Raw genomic sequence first — 22934 nt, forward strand, 5'->3', positions numbered from 1 at the left:
AATGGAGGCCTCCAAGAGGCAGAGGCAACAACTGGTTCAGGGGCCCACAACGGGGACAGCAACAGAACACCAACTCATGGGATGGGGGCAGGGGCCAACCTCAGAAACAAGTACATTTCCAACAGGAACAGCATGGAGAATGAACAACACTACGCAAGACTTATCTTTGGTAAATCTTACAACCAGTGTCAACCCTGTAGTGAATATCTCTGACTACAACCTGAGTGAAGATGAACATAAAGTACTCTGCAAGGGACTATCCTATATCCCCACTAACCTACCGGATAAATTCTCGGTGAGGACTGAACTGTTCAAGTTTTTCAGAAAGATCAGATTGAAATATTTCTTCCGCAATGCCCCGCCCTACCAAATCGATCACAGACTGGCTTGAGGATTCCATCAACTTTTGTTCCTCCCACAAAAGCCATGTCACATAAGATTCTAACATATGAGTCTGTGGTTTGGAGCGATATCGACAAAATCTTGAAAGAAAATACCTACACCAAGTTCAACATCAATAAAGCAGAGAGGAAGGCACTCCTGTCCCTTGCCAAAAATAAAGAGGTTGTTATCAAACCAGCCGATAAGGGCGAGGCAATAGTCCTACAGGATGCTTCCAAATACGAATCAGAGATCCTCACACAATTGAACGATGGGGTTAGCTACAAACATCTCACGGCTGAGCCATCACTGTCTCTGGCTCGTGAAATCCTTGAAGTCACTAGGGAAGGTCTCGATCTGGGCTTCCTCACGGAACAGAGACTCGAAAAAGCTCAACCCAGGCTCTTTGCCCCCTAACAGTTGCAATCTTCTACTCCCACCTACAGGCGTCACGGACGTCCAAACTCTGACTGACCACTATCTCAACGCTATGACCTCTATAATTAATGAGGCTGCACCTATGCAGCTAAAAAGAGTCTCTACTAAAATCTCCAAACCATGGTACGACGGGAGTCTCAACGAGGATAGAAGAGACATGCGATTGGCAGAACGGACGTGGAGATCAGCGCCCCCCGCAATGCACCTAAAAGATCTGAAGAAAAAGAGAAACGCCTACTTCAGGAAAATAAAACGCTCAAAATCGGAATTCTTCAGCCTCCAACTCGACCAAGCAAAAAACCGCCCGAGAAAACTGTTTGAGCTAATCAAATCACAATCCAAGGAGCAACCACAACCACTCAACACTGGGCGTGAGGCACCCTCCTGTGAAGACTTCGCTGCTTTCTTTATCCAAAAAACTAACAAAATAAAAAGCGATCTCCTTATTGACGCAAGCCTTTACTCCAAACCCCAATGCCCAGCACCCACTGAACCAAAAAACAATGCTACATGGTCAACCTTTGGCACATACTCGGAAGAAGAAATTGGCAAATTACTCAGCACCCTGAAACCATCCAATCACCTCACAGACCCCCTCCCTGCCTTTGCGGTAAAAGACTTTACCCCTTTGCTTCTCCCTCTCTGGACTAAAATCATCAACAGCTCTCTCCAACTAGGAAGCATACCTGACTCCCTCAAAGTTGGTCAGGTCACACCTCTACTAAAGAAACCAACAGCCGACCCCTCTGATCTCAACAATTACCGTCCCATCACCAATATCCCCACTCTCGCCAAACTGCTGGAAAAATGCACACAACTACAATTGACTAAACACATTGAGCAATTCGATCTCCTCAACCCTCACCAGTCAGGCTTCCGAGCAGGACACAGCACAGAAACTGCTATGACTCACATAATTGACGACGCACTTCAAATGCTAGATCAAAACGACACCTGCCTCCTCATCCTTCTTGATCTCTCCTCAGCATTCGACACCGTTAAACATGAGAATCTACTAGAACTACTAAACACAAGAATGGGCTTTTCTGGAACTGTCCTCAAGTGGTTCACTTCCTTTCTTCACAACAGGTCGCAGAAATTCAAGAGCAACAACCTGATGTCCTCGCCAATACCTGTAACGCTAGGCGTCCCCCAAGGATCCTCTCTATCCCCAACTTTGTTCAACTTAGTCATGGAACCTCTCACCACCTTGCTACAAGCATCCAATGTACACTTCCACATGTACGCCGATGACACCCAACTTTACCTCAAATTACAATCACCCAATGACACCCTGCTCCTGAACTCAACGATCAGATGCACCCAATCCTGGATTGCCGACAATCACCTCAAACTCAATGCCCTGAAAACAGAATTCCTTCTGATATCACCACCAGCGAAGATATCCACCACTCAACATTGGCTTAAACTCCTAACCGCACTCAATGTCCAACCCACCATCGTGGACTCAGCAAAATCTTTAGGCATAACACTCGACACCAATCTCAACATGCAGCAACATATCAGCAAGGCAACAAAGGGAGCGAACTTCCAGATCAACACTCTGAGGAAACTTAAACCCTACCTCCCAGCCAAAGACTTCCAAACTGCAGTACAAGCACTAATCATTCCGCAAATTGAATACGGCAACACCGCCCTCTGCGGACTCCCCCTAACTACAACCGCACCACTAAAAGCTTCTCTAAATGCTGCAGCGAGACTCATCACTGGGTCAAAAAAGCACTCCCACATCACCCCTGACTTGAAATCCCTGAATTGGCTGCCTTTTGAAGCCAGAATACATCTGAAAATCGCCTGCATGACACACAAGGCGGTACACCTAAACTCACCCGCCTACCTTGCGCAGAAACTGACAATCTCTGGGGGAAGCAGAAACACGAGAGGCACAAACAATCTTCTGCTGAAACCTCGAAGATTCCGGAAAGAAAAAACATACAAGCGCTCCTTCTCAGGAATGGCGCCTAGGATTTGGAACTCACTCCCTCCCGAAACCAGGCTTATCTCCTCCACTACACTCTTTAAAAAAGAAGTAAAAGCTATCCTCATGGCTAAATACACTTGAACTACTATCTCGAACCCTATTAACACCCTGCACCGATCTGGACTACATGCTTGACCGCTTTACCTATTTGTATGAGTTGTCTTATACTCACACGATTGGCTTCGCAGTCACCTATTTGTACTATTTGTACCGTGTAATCTATTGATTTACTTGTTTGACTATGTTCTTTCATGTACCCTTCTATGTAAAGCGCTCTTATATCTGCGAAGATCTTGTTCGCGCTATATAAAACTTTTTAAATAAATAAACAAGAATTTGACTATTTGAATCAGAAGAATCCCAGGCTACCAACGATTTACATACTACCCAAGATACACAAAAGCATGGTAGACCCCCCGGGACGACCCATCGTCTCGGCCTGTGGCTCCATGCTTGAACCACTTGGAAGATACGTGGATTTCTTTCTTAAACCCATTGCTGAAGCAACCAAGACATATCTGCGTGATAGAATGCACACCATTAACATTGTGGAAAACCTATCTTTCGACAGCAGTAAACAGATCCTTGCTACATGTGATGTAGTCTCCCTCTACACTTCTATCCCCCAGGAGGAGGCTTTAGCAGTAGTGACTAGATCTCTTGACAAACGCCCCGCACCGGTGGCAGTGCCCACAGAATTCATTGTTGCCCTTCTCAGGATAGCAATGACAAAGAACTTTTTTATTTTCAGTAACCAATTCTTCCTTCAGACTAAAGGTGTAGCCATGGGGGCTACTTTTGCTCCTGATGTAGCGATCATATACATGTCTACTTTTGAGGACAACGTCATCCTGAACAGCTTCAACCCATTCAGAGACCATCTCGGTCTCTGGATGAGGTATATAGATGATATACTACTGATATGGAACGGGAACCATACTGATCTGACATCTTTCCATTCATGGCTCAATCAGCAATCACCCCATTTAGAGTTCACTATGCACTCATGGACATTACCATCTATGAGGAATCTGGGATTCTTCGAACAACTCTATATCGAAAACCGGCGGAGAGGAACTCACTCCTACAATATAACAGCCATCATCCTAGAGCCCTGCGGGGCGATTTGCCCTATGGGAAGTTCCTACGAATTCGTAGGAATTGCTCAAATAAAGAAGATTATATGAATGAATCTCTGGATTTGTGTAACCGCCTTCTACAACGTGGCTACCCAAAAAGAATTGTCAAACGGGCTAGAAAACGTGCATGGTATAGTCCTCGTGAACATCTATTGACTCCTAAAGAAAAGACAGACCAACAGGAACAAAGACTTGTGTGCGTTACCACGTTATCAACAAAAAGTCACAAAATAAAACGTGTTATCAACAAACACTGGACACTGGTCGCTGAAGATGTAGGACAAGAGAGTACACCCCTACATGCTTTTAAAAAAGCAAAAAAGTGTAAGAGACCATGTGGTGAGATCGTTTCTACAACCCAGGGAGAAACAAACACTTATAACCACGTGGAATCTCCCTCCGGTTGTAGGTCATCATAGATGTGGACAATGCAAGGCATGTGATACTACGGTACAAACCAAAGAGTTTCATCATAATCAATACAAAGTGCCACTTAAATCACATACCAATTGTAACACAACTAACATCATCCATAGTGTGCCCTTGCAACCAGATATACATTGGCCAAACGCAGCAAAAGGCCTAAGTCAGAATCCCGCAACATACCAGTCCTATACCCTGTGAAGTACAAGGTGCACCGCTGGTCGAGCATTTTTTATCTGCGCAACACTCGGCTGATAGCTTCAAATGGGTCATTCTTGAAAAGGTCACATTGGAGCCCCGAGGTGGCAACATGTCCAATATTCTCAACATACGTGAGCTGAAAGGGATGTTTTACTTCGATTCCATTCATAATGGCCTAAATGAGCATGATAGTTCCTTTTCACAACTGGCCGCGTTGAATTAATGGGGTCCTTACTCCTCCTATTTCTAAACTGGTTTTGACTCCCATTCTAGTCTCATTTGAACTCCTATCTATCAACTACTTTCTCTGTCATTATGGGGTTCTACATGCGTGATACAAATATAGTGCTGAATACTAAATGTTCCTGGTTGCCACACGCGTCTTTCACAATTGCCCTCGATTGTATTGACTGCTATTATGCAATTGAAATGGGTCTCTCTCCATCCTTTTTCTCATTGATATGCATATTCTTTTATAAACATTTTTTATATTTGTTCTGTGATCTTACCAATATTTCACATGTCCCTTAAAAATGTTTTATTATATTACAGAATTGTAAAATTTAGCTATTTTCTTGGCGTCGCAATGTTTTGAGACTGAGAACGGCACTTTACAATAACCCGTTATTACTCATCCCTCGTAATTCCATTTCAGACTCCAACAGTCCTGTTTCTTTGTCTATTGAAAGAGCACGTCGACCCTGGTCACGTGTTCCAGTTACCATGGTTATAGAACAACCAGGAAGAAGCCGGTCTCCATTACTGACCACGCTTCTGCCTGGATGGATTAATTCTACCCACTTCTGGTAAGCATCGTCCCTCGGGTTAAGACGTCTCTTGTCTGTCCCCACTTGTTTTCCTCAATATAACTCGGGTCCGCTTTTTACAGACGTTGTATTACATGACGACGATCTACACCACGGGCGGACCCACAACGCTTTTGCGACCTGAACCCTACATTGATGGTCGATCCATCTCCACCCATCGAGTAAGTGCCTGTCCTGATAATTTCTCAGTTCCTAGTATCATTGTGACCTTTCCCGTAACTGGACCGTCAATCATATTCTCTTTGACTCTGTAGGATCCCGTATTTCCTCTCTACGAGAGCAGTTAGCCTCCCTTCCATCTCCACCCAAGACAAGCGACCATTGGGTATGTCTTGCCTATTTTCTGTTGTGGGCTCATTTTCAGCGAATTCATCCTGATTTGTGCTATTTATTAAAACACACATTTGTTACTTACCAATTAGGTATCCTGCCCGACCCCACCGCAAGGGAACAATTGGTACCTGCAAATTACAAGGGGTCGAAACGTCGACAGCTTTGATTACCCTTCAGCTCCACCCCACACAAATTTTACATTGATTGTAATAAGTGGAGCATGATATGTTCATTATGAATTATTTGAACTGATGGTCCTTTTGTCTCTGTTTGACTATATTTACATAATACAGTGAGGCCGCTTTGCCGTGTTGTATGTCACTATCCTTTACCCACACTTCCCATCACAATACCACTTCCCTCCTTCCCAGGGGCACTTGTAAATATTTTATAAATTATTTATATATGCAATGTTGTGCTATTCAAGATATACCTACATTGTGATTAAATAACAATGTATGTGAATTAATTGTGTCATTATTTTCTGTCACTTTTGTATATATTATGCTTTCGTTTGCTGGGACCCCTTCTCTCAGTACTTTCATTCACTACAGCAGTCTGTACTGCTGTCAAGATTTTCTCTGTAGGTGCAAAACACAATTCTGCATTGCAATATAAATGCAATTTATATGTAATTGGTACTGTGTCACCGTCATTGAATGTGATATATGTGTATCCAGTGGTACCGCAATCACGCAGATTCCCACATTTGTTGTGTCTACACATGTGTGCAAGTGTTTTGCTGCTAGCATGTCAGTTTGTACTGCACGCAAAATCTATGTGTGCTCTGGTGTCCAATGTGTGATTTAAAAGTCTGGATGGATCAGGTCATTAATCCATTGTGCATAATCTGGTATGTACGTTCTATCTAAAATTTAGAAAAAACAGTAATTATTGTAGTCTTTTTATTGTATTTAGTGGTTTTAAGAGTGCACACTTCTTTAGGGCGTGTGTTGCTAAGCTTTTGGCTTTGTCTGACAACTCGTATCTTAAGAACAAGAAACAGAACACTGAGATAGGCCCTTTTTGATTTTTTGAAAATTAATTTGTGCCCCGTGTGAGAAAATCCTAGAATTATGTGATTTATTCTGCCCAGATGTGTTTGTAAGCCATCATCAATGATATATGTGTAATCAGCATAGGACAATGCTTCATTGTCAAAGTTCTGTAACATTTCATTTACACAGGCAGAAAACAATCTTTAGCTTATAGCCATGTGGCAATCAACAGAATTGTTTTTTAGACCCTAAGGTGGTAAATATGTGGTCACTGAGTTATCCTTTCCACTTCCTCCTATCTGCTTGGGGTTAGATCTTCAGCGTCGGGACGCACCGGTGGGTAAAACCATGCACTTTACAAATGGAATAAATTAATAAGTGAAGTCAAATTACTGCTTTCAGGTGCTATGTTTTGGCAGAGAAACCCATTTGATATGTCTAATGTGATTTTGTATTTTTTGCGCATTATGTTGCTGATTATTGCTGTCCTGTGTGTGTTTTCTATGGTAATTGTGTGTCTATAGTGTAAGATTATTTGATGTGAATGATTTGGTTACATTATGAGAAATAAAGGATTAGTCATTGAGGAGGTGCATGTTTCAATTACACCTTGATAGTCGAGTTGTGTGAGAATTTCTCTAACTTGTTGTTTAGCCTTATGTTTAATGGGATATTGTGGTTGCACTTGTGGGCTTGACCTTATGCGTACAACATCGTAGGGGGGATCCCTCATCCCAGGTCACATGATTGCTGTTGATCAAGGGCCCACTTCGTGGCATATGAATGTTTACATTTTTCCCTTATGGAACTTCTCTAACAAACTCAGGTGGTCAATGCTTTTCAGCCAAGCGAATGTCGTAACCAAATGATTCGTTCTCCCAAAAGTGAATGCTTACTTTTCGAGGTATATCAACCTCCATTTGGAGTTGTAATTCATACAAATGACTTAGGATACTAAGTCTATGGTTCGGTGTTTCTACCTGGACATACTCACTAAGTGCTACTGCCGCAAGACACTCTTGAAGATTCTGACTAACTTTTGTGGCTTCTGCCACGCTGTCTAGCAGAGTCAGATCCCACTCCCCATTCAAAGCAGAGTCCTCAATATGTGTATCTCTCAGAACTCTTTTCAGATGACTCCTGAAAGGAACAAGAAGGACGTGTATCAGTATAGTGGTACCTATCAGGCTGTTTAATAGTATCACAGGTGCTCAAAGTATTGCTCTTTGCAGGGGACTCCTGTGCAGGAGATCCACCCTGTGGTTTGCCTTTTTCTTGATTATTCTTTTCACTATCTTAGCATTTGTGAGAAGACTCAGGTGCCTGCTTCGAGTTATCCTTTTCAGAATTACCCTTAAGTTGTAGTTTACTAGGTCTGGATCCCAAATGATCTCTACCTATGGATTTATAGGTTTCAGCAATACATTTAGGAAATTCTTGTTCCTGAACCACTGTTGGAACTTGTGCGAGATGCTGGTGTACCGCCAAGGCTGCTGCTTCCTTTTTATTACTACTTAAAATAATTAAGAAGACTGTTGCATAATTGCTAGAAGTTTCATCCCCAAGTCCAAGGCCGGGGCTCAGCCGTATTAATTTTGAATCTGTTTTAGTATCTCTGGTAAAACAGCAATAGATACTGTGCCCTGTGTTATTGTATAGACCGCAGCAAATACCATGCCTTAAGAGGTGCAGTTTCTACCAGGGGGAACCTTCCCCAAAGGCAGGCACATTGTGAGAATTCTATGCTTAGTTTGAGGTCCCATATGGGGGAAACACTGCTTCAGCTGATATGTTTTTTGTGCAGTCCTGAACAGGACTTTCTTTCATCTTTTAGAAACTTTTCCCAATATTGCATTAATGGTACTGGACCAATCTCCGGCATCCCTAAATGTGGTTGTGTAGCTTGAGCATTCCTTGCTGAGTTTATTGTTATTGTTTGCACAATGAACTGTCATACATCTGTATAACCGGGGAACATCACTTACAACGCATTTTTTACAACGCACTACCATTACATCGCAACCATTACAACGCATACCATTACAACGCATTGTGCTGGGGGGCGCTCTAGGATAGGGAATATATTTAATTTACTATCCAACACCTTCCCTGCTATCCACGGGGACTGGAGTTGGAATAGTAAATTAAATAATTCACTATCCAGCGCCTAAAAGCATTATGTGTTGTAATGGACTGCGTGGTAAAAACCGCGTTGTAAAGGCATGCGATGTAAAAGCATGCGTTGTAGTGACACCAATCCGTATAACCTGACTATACCTGTGAAAAATCTGAGTAGCTCTTGAAGAGGATTTGTTCCCTCACACCACAAACATCTCTGCTTAATTGGTGAGTCACTGGGCACATTTGAGAAAACTACTCGGGAGACCCATTAAGTAAATACTCAAGCTAGAACATCGGTGACGTTGGATGGTTGCTACTTTCTCAGTAAAACTGTACATTTGGGCAACATAACCTTCAACATAACCTTCAAAACTATGTAGGACTGAGTCTGTACATACCATCAGAATATGTTGACCTAGTACCTGGCTAGCTCACAGTGTTCCCTCTAGGCCCCTAACCTGATAGGGCAGACAATGGTGTCTGCAACCTCTGAACATGACGTCCTAATTTCCCCTAAGACATCGTGGAAACAGATCTTGCCCTTTCGTTTGTAGCTCATGCATACTTAAAGGGAGATACAAGAAGTACACAGATTGGCATTTCAAATAGTTATTGAAGCAAATGGACTCTTGTATAAAATGTGTGTGCTGCAATGATTATTAGTAGGAACTAAAATAGTGTAACCAGCATTATAAGGATGGTACAGAAAATGAACAATTCGATGATTGTGCATTGGCAGAGATTATACATACAATGACATACTCCTACCTAGCGTTTCCTAGCCTAATAATCATGCAGTGTCTAATCTGCCAGATCTCCAACCCTAAAAAGGGTCATGCAATATCTAAGGCAGGTATTGCCAGATGAACTGTCAAATGTATTGAGACATGTTACATTAAGGGCAAAAGGACATTTCCAGACCCTTCAAAAGCACATTCCTATAGCTGACATCTACATGGCAGCGCCATGGTCAACCCCACCCATGTTTACCAAATACTATTGCGTGGGTGTCAAAGCGAACAAGCATGCATTTGACGTAGAGTACTGAGTACTGCTTGTCCAACATCTGCAACAGGCACTGACCAGCCCCTGCAAGGTGAGAACTGCTTAACAGTCTCTGCAGAGCATGTGTATCTACAGCTGCACATACTACGAAGGGAGGGGTTATTTTACTTACCCTGTAAGCATCTGTTGGTTGCATGTAGTGCCGTAGATTCACATGCGCCCACCCTCCTCCCTGGAAGTCAGTGGGTGTCGCATATGTTCACCTTCTTCCTTTTTACATTAAATGGTCATCACTACAAACGGCTTCTAGCTCCCTACTCATGCACCTGATGTGCAAAAAACAATCTGACAATGGAGCTGATGACCGTGAGCATTACTTTTCAGAGGATGAGTCACAGGACCTCATGACTCAAAAGACTTATTTGAAGAAAAACAAGGTGCAACGTCCAAGACCAACACTAGAGGGCAGTAGGATGCAGAGTATGCAAATCTACACTACTACATGCAACAAATAGGTGCATTCAGGGTAAGCACCATAATCCTTATGATCTAGCCTATGATGTTAATATCAATAGGTTAAGTTATGTGTTTATGTGTAATGTGCACTATGACCCGCAAGGGTGTCCTAGTGCTCAGCAGGAGGGTGTGCCTCGCCCGTGGCTAATTAAAGAGCCAGGGCCTCAGCTTCTTGTGGAATTCAGGAAGAGAGGAGGAGTCTCTGATGTGACGTGGGAGGGCGTTCCATGCCTGGTTCTCTGTATGAGGAGGATGGTTGCAGGTATAGGTTCTGTGGAGCTGAGGTGTCTGGGTGATTGATGTAAAGAGATGCTACTGTTCAGATAGACGTAGTTCCTGCACGGGTTCTGAGCGTGGGTCCGTGTTTGGCTAGCCACCAGTTGGAGTCTCATGGGTGTGGTTTTCTTGCCGAAGATCACTACTTCTGTCTTGTCAGTGTTGAGCTAGAGACAGTTGGCTTTCATCCAGTTAGCCACTTTGATCACGCAGGGGGTGGACGTGTTTCTTGTGCTTAAAACATGGGAAACCCAGACCTCAAATCATCATGGAATTATACCAGACACATGAGCGTAAACTTTACAGAAAATTTCAAAGCTCAATATAAGCAAAACCACAAAATGCAAGGAATCATCTGATTGGTTTAAAAAGTATTACTTTCAAACCAACTGGATGATTCCTTGCATTGTGTGGTTTTGTTAATATTGAACTTTGCAATTTACGGTATAGTTTGCGCTCATGAGTTTGGTATAATTCCGTGATGATTTGAGTGCTGGGCCTCCCATGTTGTAATTGTCATTTTGGACTTTATCCTGTTGGGAAGGTTAAGTGGACTGACCTTCCAGACTCGTGCACCTTCTTTAACTTTGTTTAAAACGTGTACCCATTATGGTGAAAAGTGTGATCGTTGTTACCTCAGTCTCCTTGTAAAATATGTGTTGTTTCTTTTTTTGCGGTCTAATCTGAGAGGAAGAGTTATGCACCATCAGCGTAGGAGAGGACGTGAAAGTCGTGTACAGGGATGACGCTGGCCAGAGAGATCATGTATGCACTGAAGAGGTTGGGGCTGAGCAATGAACCTTGTGGCACTCCACAGATGAGTTTGCAGGCTTCCGAGGAGTAAGGTGCCATGCTGACAGCTTATGTTCTGTTTGCCAGGAAGGAGCAGATCCAGTGCAGAGTGGGTCCTTGAATGCCAATCCCATACAGGCACCTGATGAGATCATGTCAAATGCTGCAGAGATGTCCAGGATAATGAGGGCTGTCATGTCTCCTCTGTCATGAATCATGAAGATTTTGTGGCTGCGATGAGTGTTGTTTCTGTGCTGTGGTTGTGCGTGAATCCAAACGGTGTGGTGTCGAGAAGCTAGTGGTTACTGAGGTGGTCTGTGAGGAGTTTGTTGATTAGTTTCTCTAAGACCATTGGTAGGAGGGCGGTTATCTGTAGTTGGAAAGCGTGGCTGGGTCAGCAGATGGTTTCTTAAGCATGAGATTGATGGTGACATGTTTCAAGATGTTGAGTAATGTGGCTGAGTTGACTGAGGCATTAAGGATGGGTGTTAGGTCTTCGCTGATCAGTAGATGCCCTTTGGTTAAGGCGTGATGGAGGCAAGGGTCAGATGAAGCCCTCAAGTGGATTGTCTTCATGGAAGCAGTGATTTCAATAGTGGTGATGGCAGGTCATGAAGTCAGGATTCGTTCATCAGCTGTGATGGGATGTTGAGTTGCAACAGAAATGGGGTATTGTTAGGGGTCGGATTTTGCGGTACATGGAAGTGATTTAGGCTAGATGTACGATGATTAGGAGTCAGATTTCCTGATTATGATTTCCTGCAGATCGTAATAAGGAAATCACTATTCCTTATGTATGAAACTCTTTGAGTTACATTTAGCAATTCCCTGTGGGTTGAAAATAGACCTATCTCAGGTATATTAATGTGGTAGGTTGCAATTTGTGGCCCACTACGATTCGCTGCCATCACAGGGATGATTGCCTGCTGCGGTCAACAGACCATTATATCTGGGAATGCTTTTCAATAAAGCAATCCTTTTTTTTAAATGCAGCCCATTTTCCCTAGAGGAATGCATTCAAAAAGAAAAAAATTAGAACATTTAAGTTGCATTAGGTCTTGCCTACAAAGCGCGCAATCGGTGCTTTGGAGTGACCTCTTGGAATCACTCCGGGATTTTGTGGAAACTCGCGCATGTTCTGCACTGTTTCCAATCAGCCCTCGAGCATGTATGGCATTTACCTTGCGTAAGCAAGCAGCGGCGCTATCTGTTTGCAATTATCGCGCCCGCCGCTGCTCGCTCCCGCAAGGTAAACACTGTAGATGGACTGAGCGTGTTTCTAGCCGCAGAGTGCACTTCACTTTAACTTTCGCGGCCACGGGCCGCACTTGTGTTTCAGCGCTTGTTTTCCCCTGGCTTGGATTCGCCCCCTTGTTTTTCCTGACAGCATTAATTAAACTCCCACTTCATGCGTGAGATGAAACTTAAGAAATGGGCTTGGAAGCCTCGCCTTACAGACAGTGGTGATTGGGCAACACAGCGGAGACTATTTCTCCTGGGGCCGCCTTATTCCCGACATCTGCTTGAGGACCCCAGGCGGCCTTATGCAATCGGTTTTGTCAGGGAGGCACGAGCCCTGCCCTCCCTGCCATGATTCCAGACTGACTTCACCCGCTATGGAGGTGCGGGGAGCGGGTTTTATTTGTTTAGATGTTTTGTTGTAAAATGGACTGCAATAGCTTTCAACATTTCTCTTGGACCTTTTCACACCTTTTGAATCACTTTGCCCACTTGCCGGTATCATCTGCAGGTCCTAGACCGGGCCAGGACCTGCCGGCCTGGTTGTATCTGGAAATCAGCGTGCATCAGCTCTTTTCAATAAATGTCAGCTTTCTTGCTCCGCCTTAGAACTCTGAGATCTAACTTCAGAGGAAGTGGTGACATTTTGCCAACTTTTAAAGCACTGGATAACTCTCTGGGCAGCCTGTGGCCGGCGGATGCAGAACTTTGCGCGGGCACAGGCAGCACTTGCATAGTGCCGTCCGCCTCCGTGCCTTGCAGCCAGGCGTGCAACGCCCATTGGTCTCAAAGGGCTTCAGCCCCTCCCCCTAGTCGTGTGTGGCAGCCCGGGCTGAGACAGCTTCCCGGGCACACACACAGCGTCACCCGAGCACTTCACAGATCTTTAAAAGACCATTTGCTTGTTAACAAGGGTTTGTCACTTTTCACTGCTTCTTAGGGCCCCCTCATCTCCACTCTGCATATTGCTGGAAGAGTCAGCCCCCCAAAACATTTTGTAGCCCCCCTCCCCACGAAATTTGGCTCTAGTTGCGCCTCTGCTTGCCCGCTGGTGCTCTCACCTCACTTTCCTTCTGCACTCCTGGTCCTATCCAGTTCCTGCTGCCTCAACAAGAAATGCGTGGGGCATGAGAGCTGTGCTTCTGGTCCTGCTCTTGCCCTGCTCGTCCGCACTGCTGCTATGTAAGGGAGGGTCGAGGGAGGCACTGTGAGGTAGCATGATGAGCAACAGATCTGCTGACTTCGAGTGGGGGCAGGACAGAGGCAGGGTGAGTTGAGTTGAGGTAATGCAGTGCCTGGGCCTCTCTCTGACCCGGCGCTTACCTCCTGGCTTGCAAGGTAGGCTTGTAAACCTGCAAAGTACTGCAAGGGCCCGATTGGTGTTGACCGCGTTGAGCCTCTCACTCCACTCTCCGCATCTCTGATACTCTGGGTTGTCGTAAAGCTGCCCCCTCGCGTCCTTGCACCTCCTCCTCACTTCCAGGCAATGGAAATGGAAATACATCACCAACAAACATGCAAACACCCATGCAGGCAGTCCAGTGATTGTACATGCACCCTTGCACATAGGTGTGGGAAGCAAACAATCCTGTACATGGCATGGACATCAGAACAAAATATTTCAACTTAGAGAAAAGCTCCTTCTTCTGGGGATAGCTACATGTTGTAGTGGAAGTAAGGAAGAGTGGAAGAACCAGCGGAAACTAGTGAACTCCACTCGTCCAAACTTTAATATATCTATCTACCAGGTACATTGGTCATGAGATAGAAGTTGTGATGAATGCCCCTAACTAACCTGGCTACAATGTGCACAGAAACATGTTGAAGCTGCTGTAAAAGAGTAAGTGATATTCCCTCTACATTTTCTGTGTTGGGTGAGCTTAATAGCAATAAAGTTTTCTAAGTAAGTAAAGTCTTTGTTGCTTGATTACTAAAAACCATTGCAATGTTATTATCAAAAAACACATCATAAAACACGTAAAGCATTCACATCCGAACAGTCTGCATTAACCCCTCCACTGCGCCCGCCATTTTGCGGAAGTGCGGCACTTCCGCAAAACGGGCGGGGTCGCGTCGGCCGTTGGCCGACGGCAGCACCAGCGAGGTAGCGTTGCCATCGGCCAATGGCCGACGGCAGCATGGAAGGGGTTAGAGGCGAACATAGCAAAGTTCATCATCTGTAAATTCATTTAAACGTCAAATGCAAAGCTAATAACCCTCTAACCGATGCATTGATTAGGCAAAGTTGGGAGAGGGAACCATCAATCTACCCTACCACTCTAGATTATTGCCCCCATGAGCATATATGCAGTGGGGCTTAGCAACACCTTCATAAAAATGTAAATGGCATGGGGAGAGCGGCTATCAAAGTGCACATGTGCATGACAATGTCCACGTTGGCCGTAGAGCAGCCGTAAAAAAGAAATAACACATTGAGCTGAGAGAAAGCTGTGTTGTTAAAGTGCTGGTGCCTTTCCCCACTTTACCGCCCCTGCAAGGTGCGTAAAGAACGTGGGGTCTAAAGTAGAATTGTGACAGTCAAGTTGCCTATAGCAATGTGCCAATTTAAAGATACATGTTTGAGTTAGCCTGAGGAAATTGTTCTAATAGGGCTTCTTTACTCCAGTATTGGAACTTTCATAGATTCACATGCCTGAATCATTCCCCGTCATCGAGACGGGAGTCTCCGGTATATAAGAAAGCAATGCTTAGTAGTATAGAAAACTGAAAAGAGGCCTAGGCCCATTTCCCTTTTGCAACCCATAGCCTTTGTTATGTAAAAAAGGCTCAAATTTTTCCCTGAACCAATCAGAGCTCCTCACCCTCTAGAACACTCCCGAGAGAACCTTCTGCCCCTCAGATTTTCTACCGCACGTTGTGCTAGGGAGTCTCCTTTGAGCTCTGCTCAAACTCTTTACTTCAACAGTATTTTGACTGAGATTTGAGGTCTCTCATCTTCTAATTTCTTCTTATTGGAGTTCCTTATTCATCTACCATGTCTGAAAAGGAGAAAAGGGGATTATTTATAGCTTGTTCCACCTGCTCTAAGAAGAGGCTTTATACAGATGACCCTCACAAAGATTGCATATACTCCTACTCTATCCAGACCATAAGGCAGAAGATTGTAAGTTATGTCGAACCTTTTCAAATAAAACCTTGAGGGATCATGAGGGAAAGCTGCTGATTTTGCTCCAGAAGGTGAAAGCCAGAAAAGAAATCCTCTCAAGTGAGAGTGAGGAGGAGTCTGTATTGTCTAAGAGATCTCAAAACAGAAGTAGATCTCCTCAAACACATTCCTCTTGAGAAAGACCCGAGAAGGCCCCAAAAAAAACACCCCAGGGTCTTCAGGGCGCAGTCCCTCAAAATCCCCTTCAGTTAAAGCTAAGGGGAAGAAGGGTTCTGCTTCTTAGGTAAAGCAAGTGAAGTCCGCCTCAGAACCACCAAAATCGCCTCATAAAGTCAAGATTACCATCAAGAGAACTTCCTCTGCGCCTTCTGAGGAGAAAGGTAGTGTTTCAGCGCTGTCGACGGGACCGTTGATGAAAAAGATGTCATCCTCGATGACAAAAACATCGACGTCGTCGACGAGAAAAGAAGGTGTAAAAGCTGGTGAGAAGGCAGCGTGGACGATTTCACAGTCGACGGCGAGGGCGTCGACGAGCGTCACTGTATCTACATCATCAACGGCAGCGTCAACGACCGGAGCGTCGACGAGGACAGCGTCGACGGTAACTACAACATCGACGGTGGCATCGACGACCATGACTTGGTCGACGACGGCGATGGGAATCTCGTGGACGGGCTTGTCGACGACGGAAAAGACACCAGAGAAAAGATTGGTACCCTGGAAAAAGCCTATAACACCAGAGGTTACATCGCCGAGCAAGGTATCCCCATTGATGCCATCTCACCTTCTGGAAGAGGAAGATTCAGATGAAGAAGATGACGAGGGTCCTTATGGTTTTGCGAGTAGCCCTTCGCAATTGCAAATCAAGTACCAGGAGGTCGATTCTGAGGAAGAATATGGGGGTTTTCAAGAACAGCACCAATATCACCAACAGCAACGTGAGCATATGACAAGTGTACCATCCTCTTTGTTGAAAGACCTCCAGGGCATGTTGAAGGATTATAGCAAGTTCCAGAGCTTACTCCGTGTCCACGGTCTGTACCGGGGACGCCTGTGCGTAGGAGAGAGGTTTTGCCGGAGCCTACTGCTAGGTCTCCACCACCACCGTCACAACACGATACCTCGGATGAGGACCACGAGGATGGAGGAGGAGAGATTGCGGAACCAAGTGCAGAATGGAATGACTATCTCATCCCCTCACCTTCAACTCCTACGCCGAGGCCAGTAGATTCTCCACCGGAAGACATTGGTGGTTTTCATAATTTGATGGAAAGAGCCACTAAGAGATTTGCACTCATCATGACTGAGGATAAAGCAGAATGCTTTTTATACGACTTCAAGGACTCGTATCGCAAATCTGTGCGATCCTTGCCTATAGTGAGTCATATTTGGGAGGAAGGATTAAAAGTCATGGAGACGCCAGCTACGGTGACGCTGGTTATGACCAGACTAGACAAAAAGTATAAGGCACCTATAGATGCTCCAGCTTGCCTTTTGGGTCATCCCAAACCGGATTCTGTAATTACTCAGGCGGCACAGCAGAAATCCAGAAACCCATCTGCTCCGATCACAACACCTCCGGACAGAGAGTGCAGAAGACTGGATAATGCAGGAAAACATGTTTCCTTAATGTCGGCTCTGCTGGTGAAAGCAGCTAATGCCCTCGCTATCTTGGGAAGGTACGACAGGCAAATGTGGTGTGACCTGTCTTCATACATTAACCAGGTGCCGGAACCGGAGAAGCAGGAGGCCAAGAAGATTCTCCTGGAAGGGGAGAGGACTTCGGCTGAAGTCATAGACGGCACTTGGGAGGAGCAGCAGTCCTGCGCAGGCAAGGATGGCTACGAGCAACGGCTTAGGCCGGAGGTGCAAAACAAGATTCTAGACCTCCCTTTCAATGGAGAGGATCTATTTGGGAAGCATATTGATGATACTCTGCAGAGTATCAAGAAGGATACTGATACTGCAAAGGCTTTGGGGGCACTGCAGTACAGAAAAACCCCTGTTCGTGGCTCCAGAGGTAGAGGGCAGTCCTCGTATAGAGGAGGATATCAACAAGGGAGATATTCCTCTTATTCTGCCTCATCGCAGCCTTACCGTCAACAGTACAATCAGCGTCAATCAGGAGGATATACAAAATCAACTCCAAGAGGAAGGGGTGGCCGTCAGGGGAAGGACAACACCCGACGGCAATGACAACCTCCATCTTCCGGCTATGTCAGGTGCTCCCCTGGGTGGAAAGATTGCTCACCATCTTCAAAATTGGCGGAAAATAACAACGGACCAATGGGTCCTCAAAATTGTTCAATTCGGTCACACCCTAGAATTTCTTCAAACGCCCCCATGTACGCCACCAATGCATCAGAGAGCCAGCCATCTGCATCAACTCCGGCAGGAGATTCGGACAATGCTCCAAAAGGGAGCAATAGAACCGGTACCGAAAGCTCAGGAAAACAAAGGGTTTTACTCCCGGTTTTTCTTGTCAAGAAAAACAAGCTCCAATGGCGCCCCATTCTGGATCTCAGATCCTTAAACACCTATCTCAAGAAGCAATCTTTCAGGATGGTGTCTCTACAGGACACACACTATTTAAATGAGGGTCTAAGGGCTACTTTAATGACTCTGTACTGGACACATGCCCCTAAATACAAGACTAGTTACAACAAAAGGTATCCAGGAGTCACAACCAAGTTTCTCTCTTAAACAAAACCGCTACACGACAAAAAATAGAATGTGAGTTGAACACAGATGTGTATAAACACCATTTAACCACCCATACATGCAACATGCAATCAAGGTAGGAATTTTTCCCATCAGTTGTCTCTCTGTACCGCCACTGTTACATCATTTGGTTTCTCCTTACCCAGGAGTTAGTATAAAGGCAGACACACTAGTTGTAAGAAAGGGACTGTGTGAGTAAGGAGACTGACGTTAGTTTTTTACTGGGTGGTGTCAGTATGGTGTCGGTGTGATATTTACAACTGAAAAAAAGCAGTGCAAGTGAACGTAAGTGAAGTGAGTAAAATTAGGTGGAACTGAGTAGAATAGGTATTTTTAATGTTTTCTCTCAGGCCCCTAAGCTTAAAAACAAGTGAAAGGTGAAAAAAAGTAGATTTGACATAATATCTACTCAGCAAGTGGTCGACATGTTTCTGCATGTGAGGAAAAGATCCTCTGCATTCATCAGGACCTAGATGTTAGAAAGGAATAAAAGGAACAATATCACCTGTTTTTTCAGGTGTAGATTCTCCACCACAATCTAAAATAGTCGTGTATGTAAGAAAAGAAAAAGAGAAAAACAGGCATATTTGTAAAAGAATGCACTCCATAGTAGTGATATTCTTGTGATCATGTTTTTTACAATTTAATTGACATGATGTCACTCACCCAATTTCTGTGGGGATGGCGCCTCACCTCACCTGGCTGCAGCTCAGGTAAATAAGGAGCACCGCTCTGTTTAGCAAAATACAATCATGAAAACACTCAACCGATTCATAGCAAGGCAAGAGCAAATGATGTTCTTAGTTTCATGTGTCACAAAATCAATGATCGCAATGTTCTTCATTATAATACCACACATGCATCAGAGGTTCGATTTATGTACCAGCATTCTATTCTCTAGGTTTAAAATGCATACATGAGGAATCAATAGATCCCAGAGTCACCATTAGTTTGTAATTCCAAAGGAGGAAGAAACATATGTCGTTTGTCGCTTCCTTTCACATTATGATGTAATATCAAGAGGAAACACTGTGCACAAGATGTATTTCGCACAGAATTCGATTTGAGTTTTGAAAGCCGTGATCGACTAGATATTATTAAAACATGAGCCGTCTCTACCCTTAACAAAAACATGTAGAGTATGGGCGTCTCAGTTCTTACAAAAAACGCCCGACAAAGCGTTCACTCATCAGCCATACGTTATACAACACCTGCGAGGAATGTGCCAATTGTAAACAAATACGAGATCCGGCCATTCATTCCCCCTTGCCCCCACCCCAGCAGCATGGAGGCCTCCTCCACCCAGGAGCATGTCTCAGCCATTGCAGAGTGTAACAAGCAGACTTACAGGTTGGTAGCCATCTTCACTGAGAGGGTGTGGGAGGGAGGGAGGGAGGGAGGCCTGCACTACAACTGCCACCATTCCCCCTGGCCCCCACCCCAGCAGCATGGAGGCCTCCCCCACCCAGGAGCATGTCTCAGCCATTGCAGAGTATAACAAACAGACTTACAGGTTGGTAGCCATCTTCACTGAGAGGGTGTGGGAGGGAGGGAGGGAGGGAGGCCTGCACTACAACTGCCACCATTCCCCCTGGCCCCCACCCCAGCAGCATGGAGGCCTCCCCCACCCAGGAGCATGGAGGCCTCCCCCACCCAGGAGCATGGAGGCCTCCCCCACCTAGGGGCATGTCTCAGCCATTGCATCCTGCACAGTCACCTAACAGGCACGTATCTACAGTAAATCTGCATGGTGTGTGTGTGTGTGACCTGCATCCAGACAACCTACAACAATAGAACCCAAAGCATTGACAATCAACATGTATGACTCCATGATGTGACTCAGCACTATGAAATGTTACACGGTGTTGTCATGATTAGTACTACTGATGAATGCATATGTAAGTAGTGTACAGATGACACAAACACTGACCACTCCCCATCTACTCCACAGGTGACGAACAACTCACTGCTGAGGACAACACCAACGACCAGCTGAGCCAGTCTCCACCCCCGGCACATGGACTCTCGGATGTGGACTCCCAGGACAGTATGGATGATGAGCTCCAGCCCGGCACATCTGGTGTGCCACAGACCCAGAGGTCCCAGGCCCCCATCCTCACCACCACCACCTCTGCTGCCACTACAACGCAGCAGCCCCCCGCAGGCACTGCCTCTACCACCGCAACCACCACAGCCACCACCGCCACTGCCACCAACACCACCAGGACCACCAGCAGCACCCACCCTGTCCCCAGGGATGACCATCCCACACCAACAGCTGTGGAGGGCAGGGATAGAGTGCGTGGCCCCCCAGTGGCGAGTGAAGAGGTCCGTGGCAGCAGAGCACGTGGGAGGGCCAGGGTCACCACCAGACCTCGGGAGGAGTGGACACCATCCCTGGACCACTTCACCAGAGTTGTGGAGGCCTACCAAGAGGTCCAGGGACAAAGTGGCCGGTCGGATGAACTCATGAGGGAGCTGATCGTGCTGATGAGGTCCATCGATAACCGCCTGGGACAGATGGTGGACCTGATAGACCAGCAAGTGGCGTTGCAGAGGGACAGGCCTGTGTCCCAACCACCACCTCCGTCCCCTTCTGTTGCACCGCAGGATGACAGTGCACCATCCTCCCCTGCGCCAACAGAGAGGGACGACTTCCCTGACGCCGCTGGCCATTCAGCAGACCCCCCACTGCCAAAAAGAACTAGGGGGCATCCGAAGAAAAGCCTGGGAGTTACTGGGGGCAAAGCACCAACGACACGCCAGTCACGGAGCCAGCCGTGAAGACAACCCTCTTCCCAACTGCATTCACTTTTTGGACTATCTTTCCCCACATTGCCCTGCCAATGGCACCTCTCTGTTGGACTGGGTCACCACATCAATGTGGTGTCTACTGTAGCAGCTCATTGAACAGGACTGTCAACTCACTGCTCATTCCACACCTTCATGTAAATATTACTGCACCAATCACAGGTCCACTCACAAAATAAAATACCTTAAGCACAAGATTTTGTGTAGTGATTTATGTAGTCCAGTATTTACATTGTACACAATGTCCATGATGTGTAGAAATGATGTACAGTATGCATGGCAGGAACCCACTGTGGCACCTAGGGAGACACAACAGAACTTCAGTGTTGGTCTGTCCAGCCTGAATTTCCTGATGATTGCCTCATTCTCCATGTCCTCCAGCACTGTTAGTTGACGTAGGAGATTCGGCCTCCTCCTAGTTGAGAAGTGAAATGACAATGTCAGTGACAAGCATCATGAGATGGGTATAGCACAAAACACCAATGATGTAATGGGAAAACAACCATTGCACGAGAGATGGATGACACTTGAGGTTACATGGCTGGCTAATTGCTACACACAGACGGCACACCTCTCCAGTGACAATGCACAACTATCATGCACACATCTGGGACAGTGAATGCGGATTTAATGGATGTCCAATTCACATGTGCAGACAAGGTGCAGCAAGACCCGCTAATGTATTGTGACTTACAATGTCTATCTTACACATCTGTTGTACCTCCCACACCTCAAGGCATCATGTAAAGTCATTACACATTCATCAACAGAATGATCACAATAGCAGGAACACTTCCGGTTGTGTGCATGACCATTTGTGATAGCAGAAGTCTGGTCCCATACAATGTGGTGCCACCAGCCAGGTCAAGGTCTGCATTGACCATCAACAGCTGAAGCCTGTCAATCATCATCAGCCAACAAATGTGTCACTAAAGTGTGTGAAACCCAGTCCAAAGTGACTCACACTGAACGTGCATACACCTGTGGATGACATGGCTGTGTGGCATCGTGTGTACAATGATGTCCCCTTCTCCTTGTTGCTGCAGGGTGCTGATACAGTGCCCTTGATTGACATACACACCAATGGGTACGAAAATGGGAGTACCTACCGCCGGGCCCCGGCGGTGCGTCGCTGCCATGGGGCATTGCATGCGGCCAATGGCAGCGATGATGGCGGTGGCATGATGTATATTTGAAAATCGCGGAAGGTGTGCTCCGCAACCGCGGAGGCGGGCATTGGTTGCTTTTGAACAATGCAGACCCGGACAACCAATTGTTGCAGCTTTTGATCTTCCAAACAACCCCAGGGGGCTATAAATCTGTGTGTGTGAGCCTCACATTTCCACTGCTCACAGAGCCTGCTGCCTGGGAGCCTATCCTGCTGCTGCCCCAAGAGCCTGCTGCCTGGGAGCCTATCCTGCTGCTGCACCAAGAGCCTGCTGCCTGGGAGCCTATCCTGTTGCTGCACCAAGAGCCTGCTGCCTGGGAGCCTATCCTGTTGCTGCACCAAGAGCCTGCTGTCTGGGAACCCTCACAACTCAGTTCCGCCACAGGTCTGCCATATCCACAGGGATGTCAAGAACA

The 22934-nt window shown here is 45.8% G+C and overlaps 1 protein-coding gene across 1 annotated transcript in view; it reads left to right on the plus strand.

Moving 5' to 3' along the window:
• Window positions 1-21512, plus strand: part of LOC147710033 (uncharacterized) — a 77302-nt gene extending 55790 nt beyond the window's left edge. The window contains exon 4 of the mRNA XM_086919930.1: window positions 20491-21512. Within this exon, the coding sequence (XP_086776056.1) occupies window positions 20491-21323 (833 nt within the window). The 3' untranslated portion in view covers window positions 21324-21512. The remainder of the gene's footprint in view (window positions 1-20490) is intronic.
• The last annotated feature ends 1422 nt before the right edge of the window (window positions 21513-22934 follow it).

The sequence above is a fragment of the Lissotriton vulgaris genome, chromosome 5, assembly GCF_964263255.1.
Source record: "Lissotriton vulgaris chromosome 5, aLisVul1.2, whole genome shotgun sequence".
In the NCBI taxonomy this organism is placed as follows: Eukaryota; Metazoa; Chordata; class Amphibia; order Caudata; family Salamandridae; genus Lissotriton; species Lissotriton vulgaris.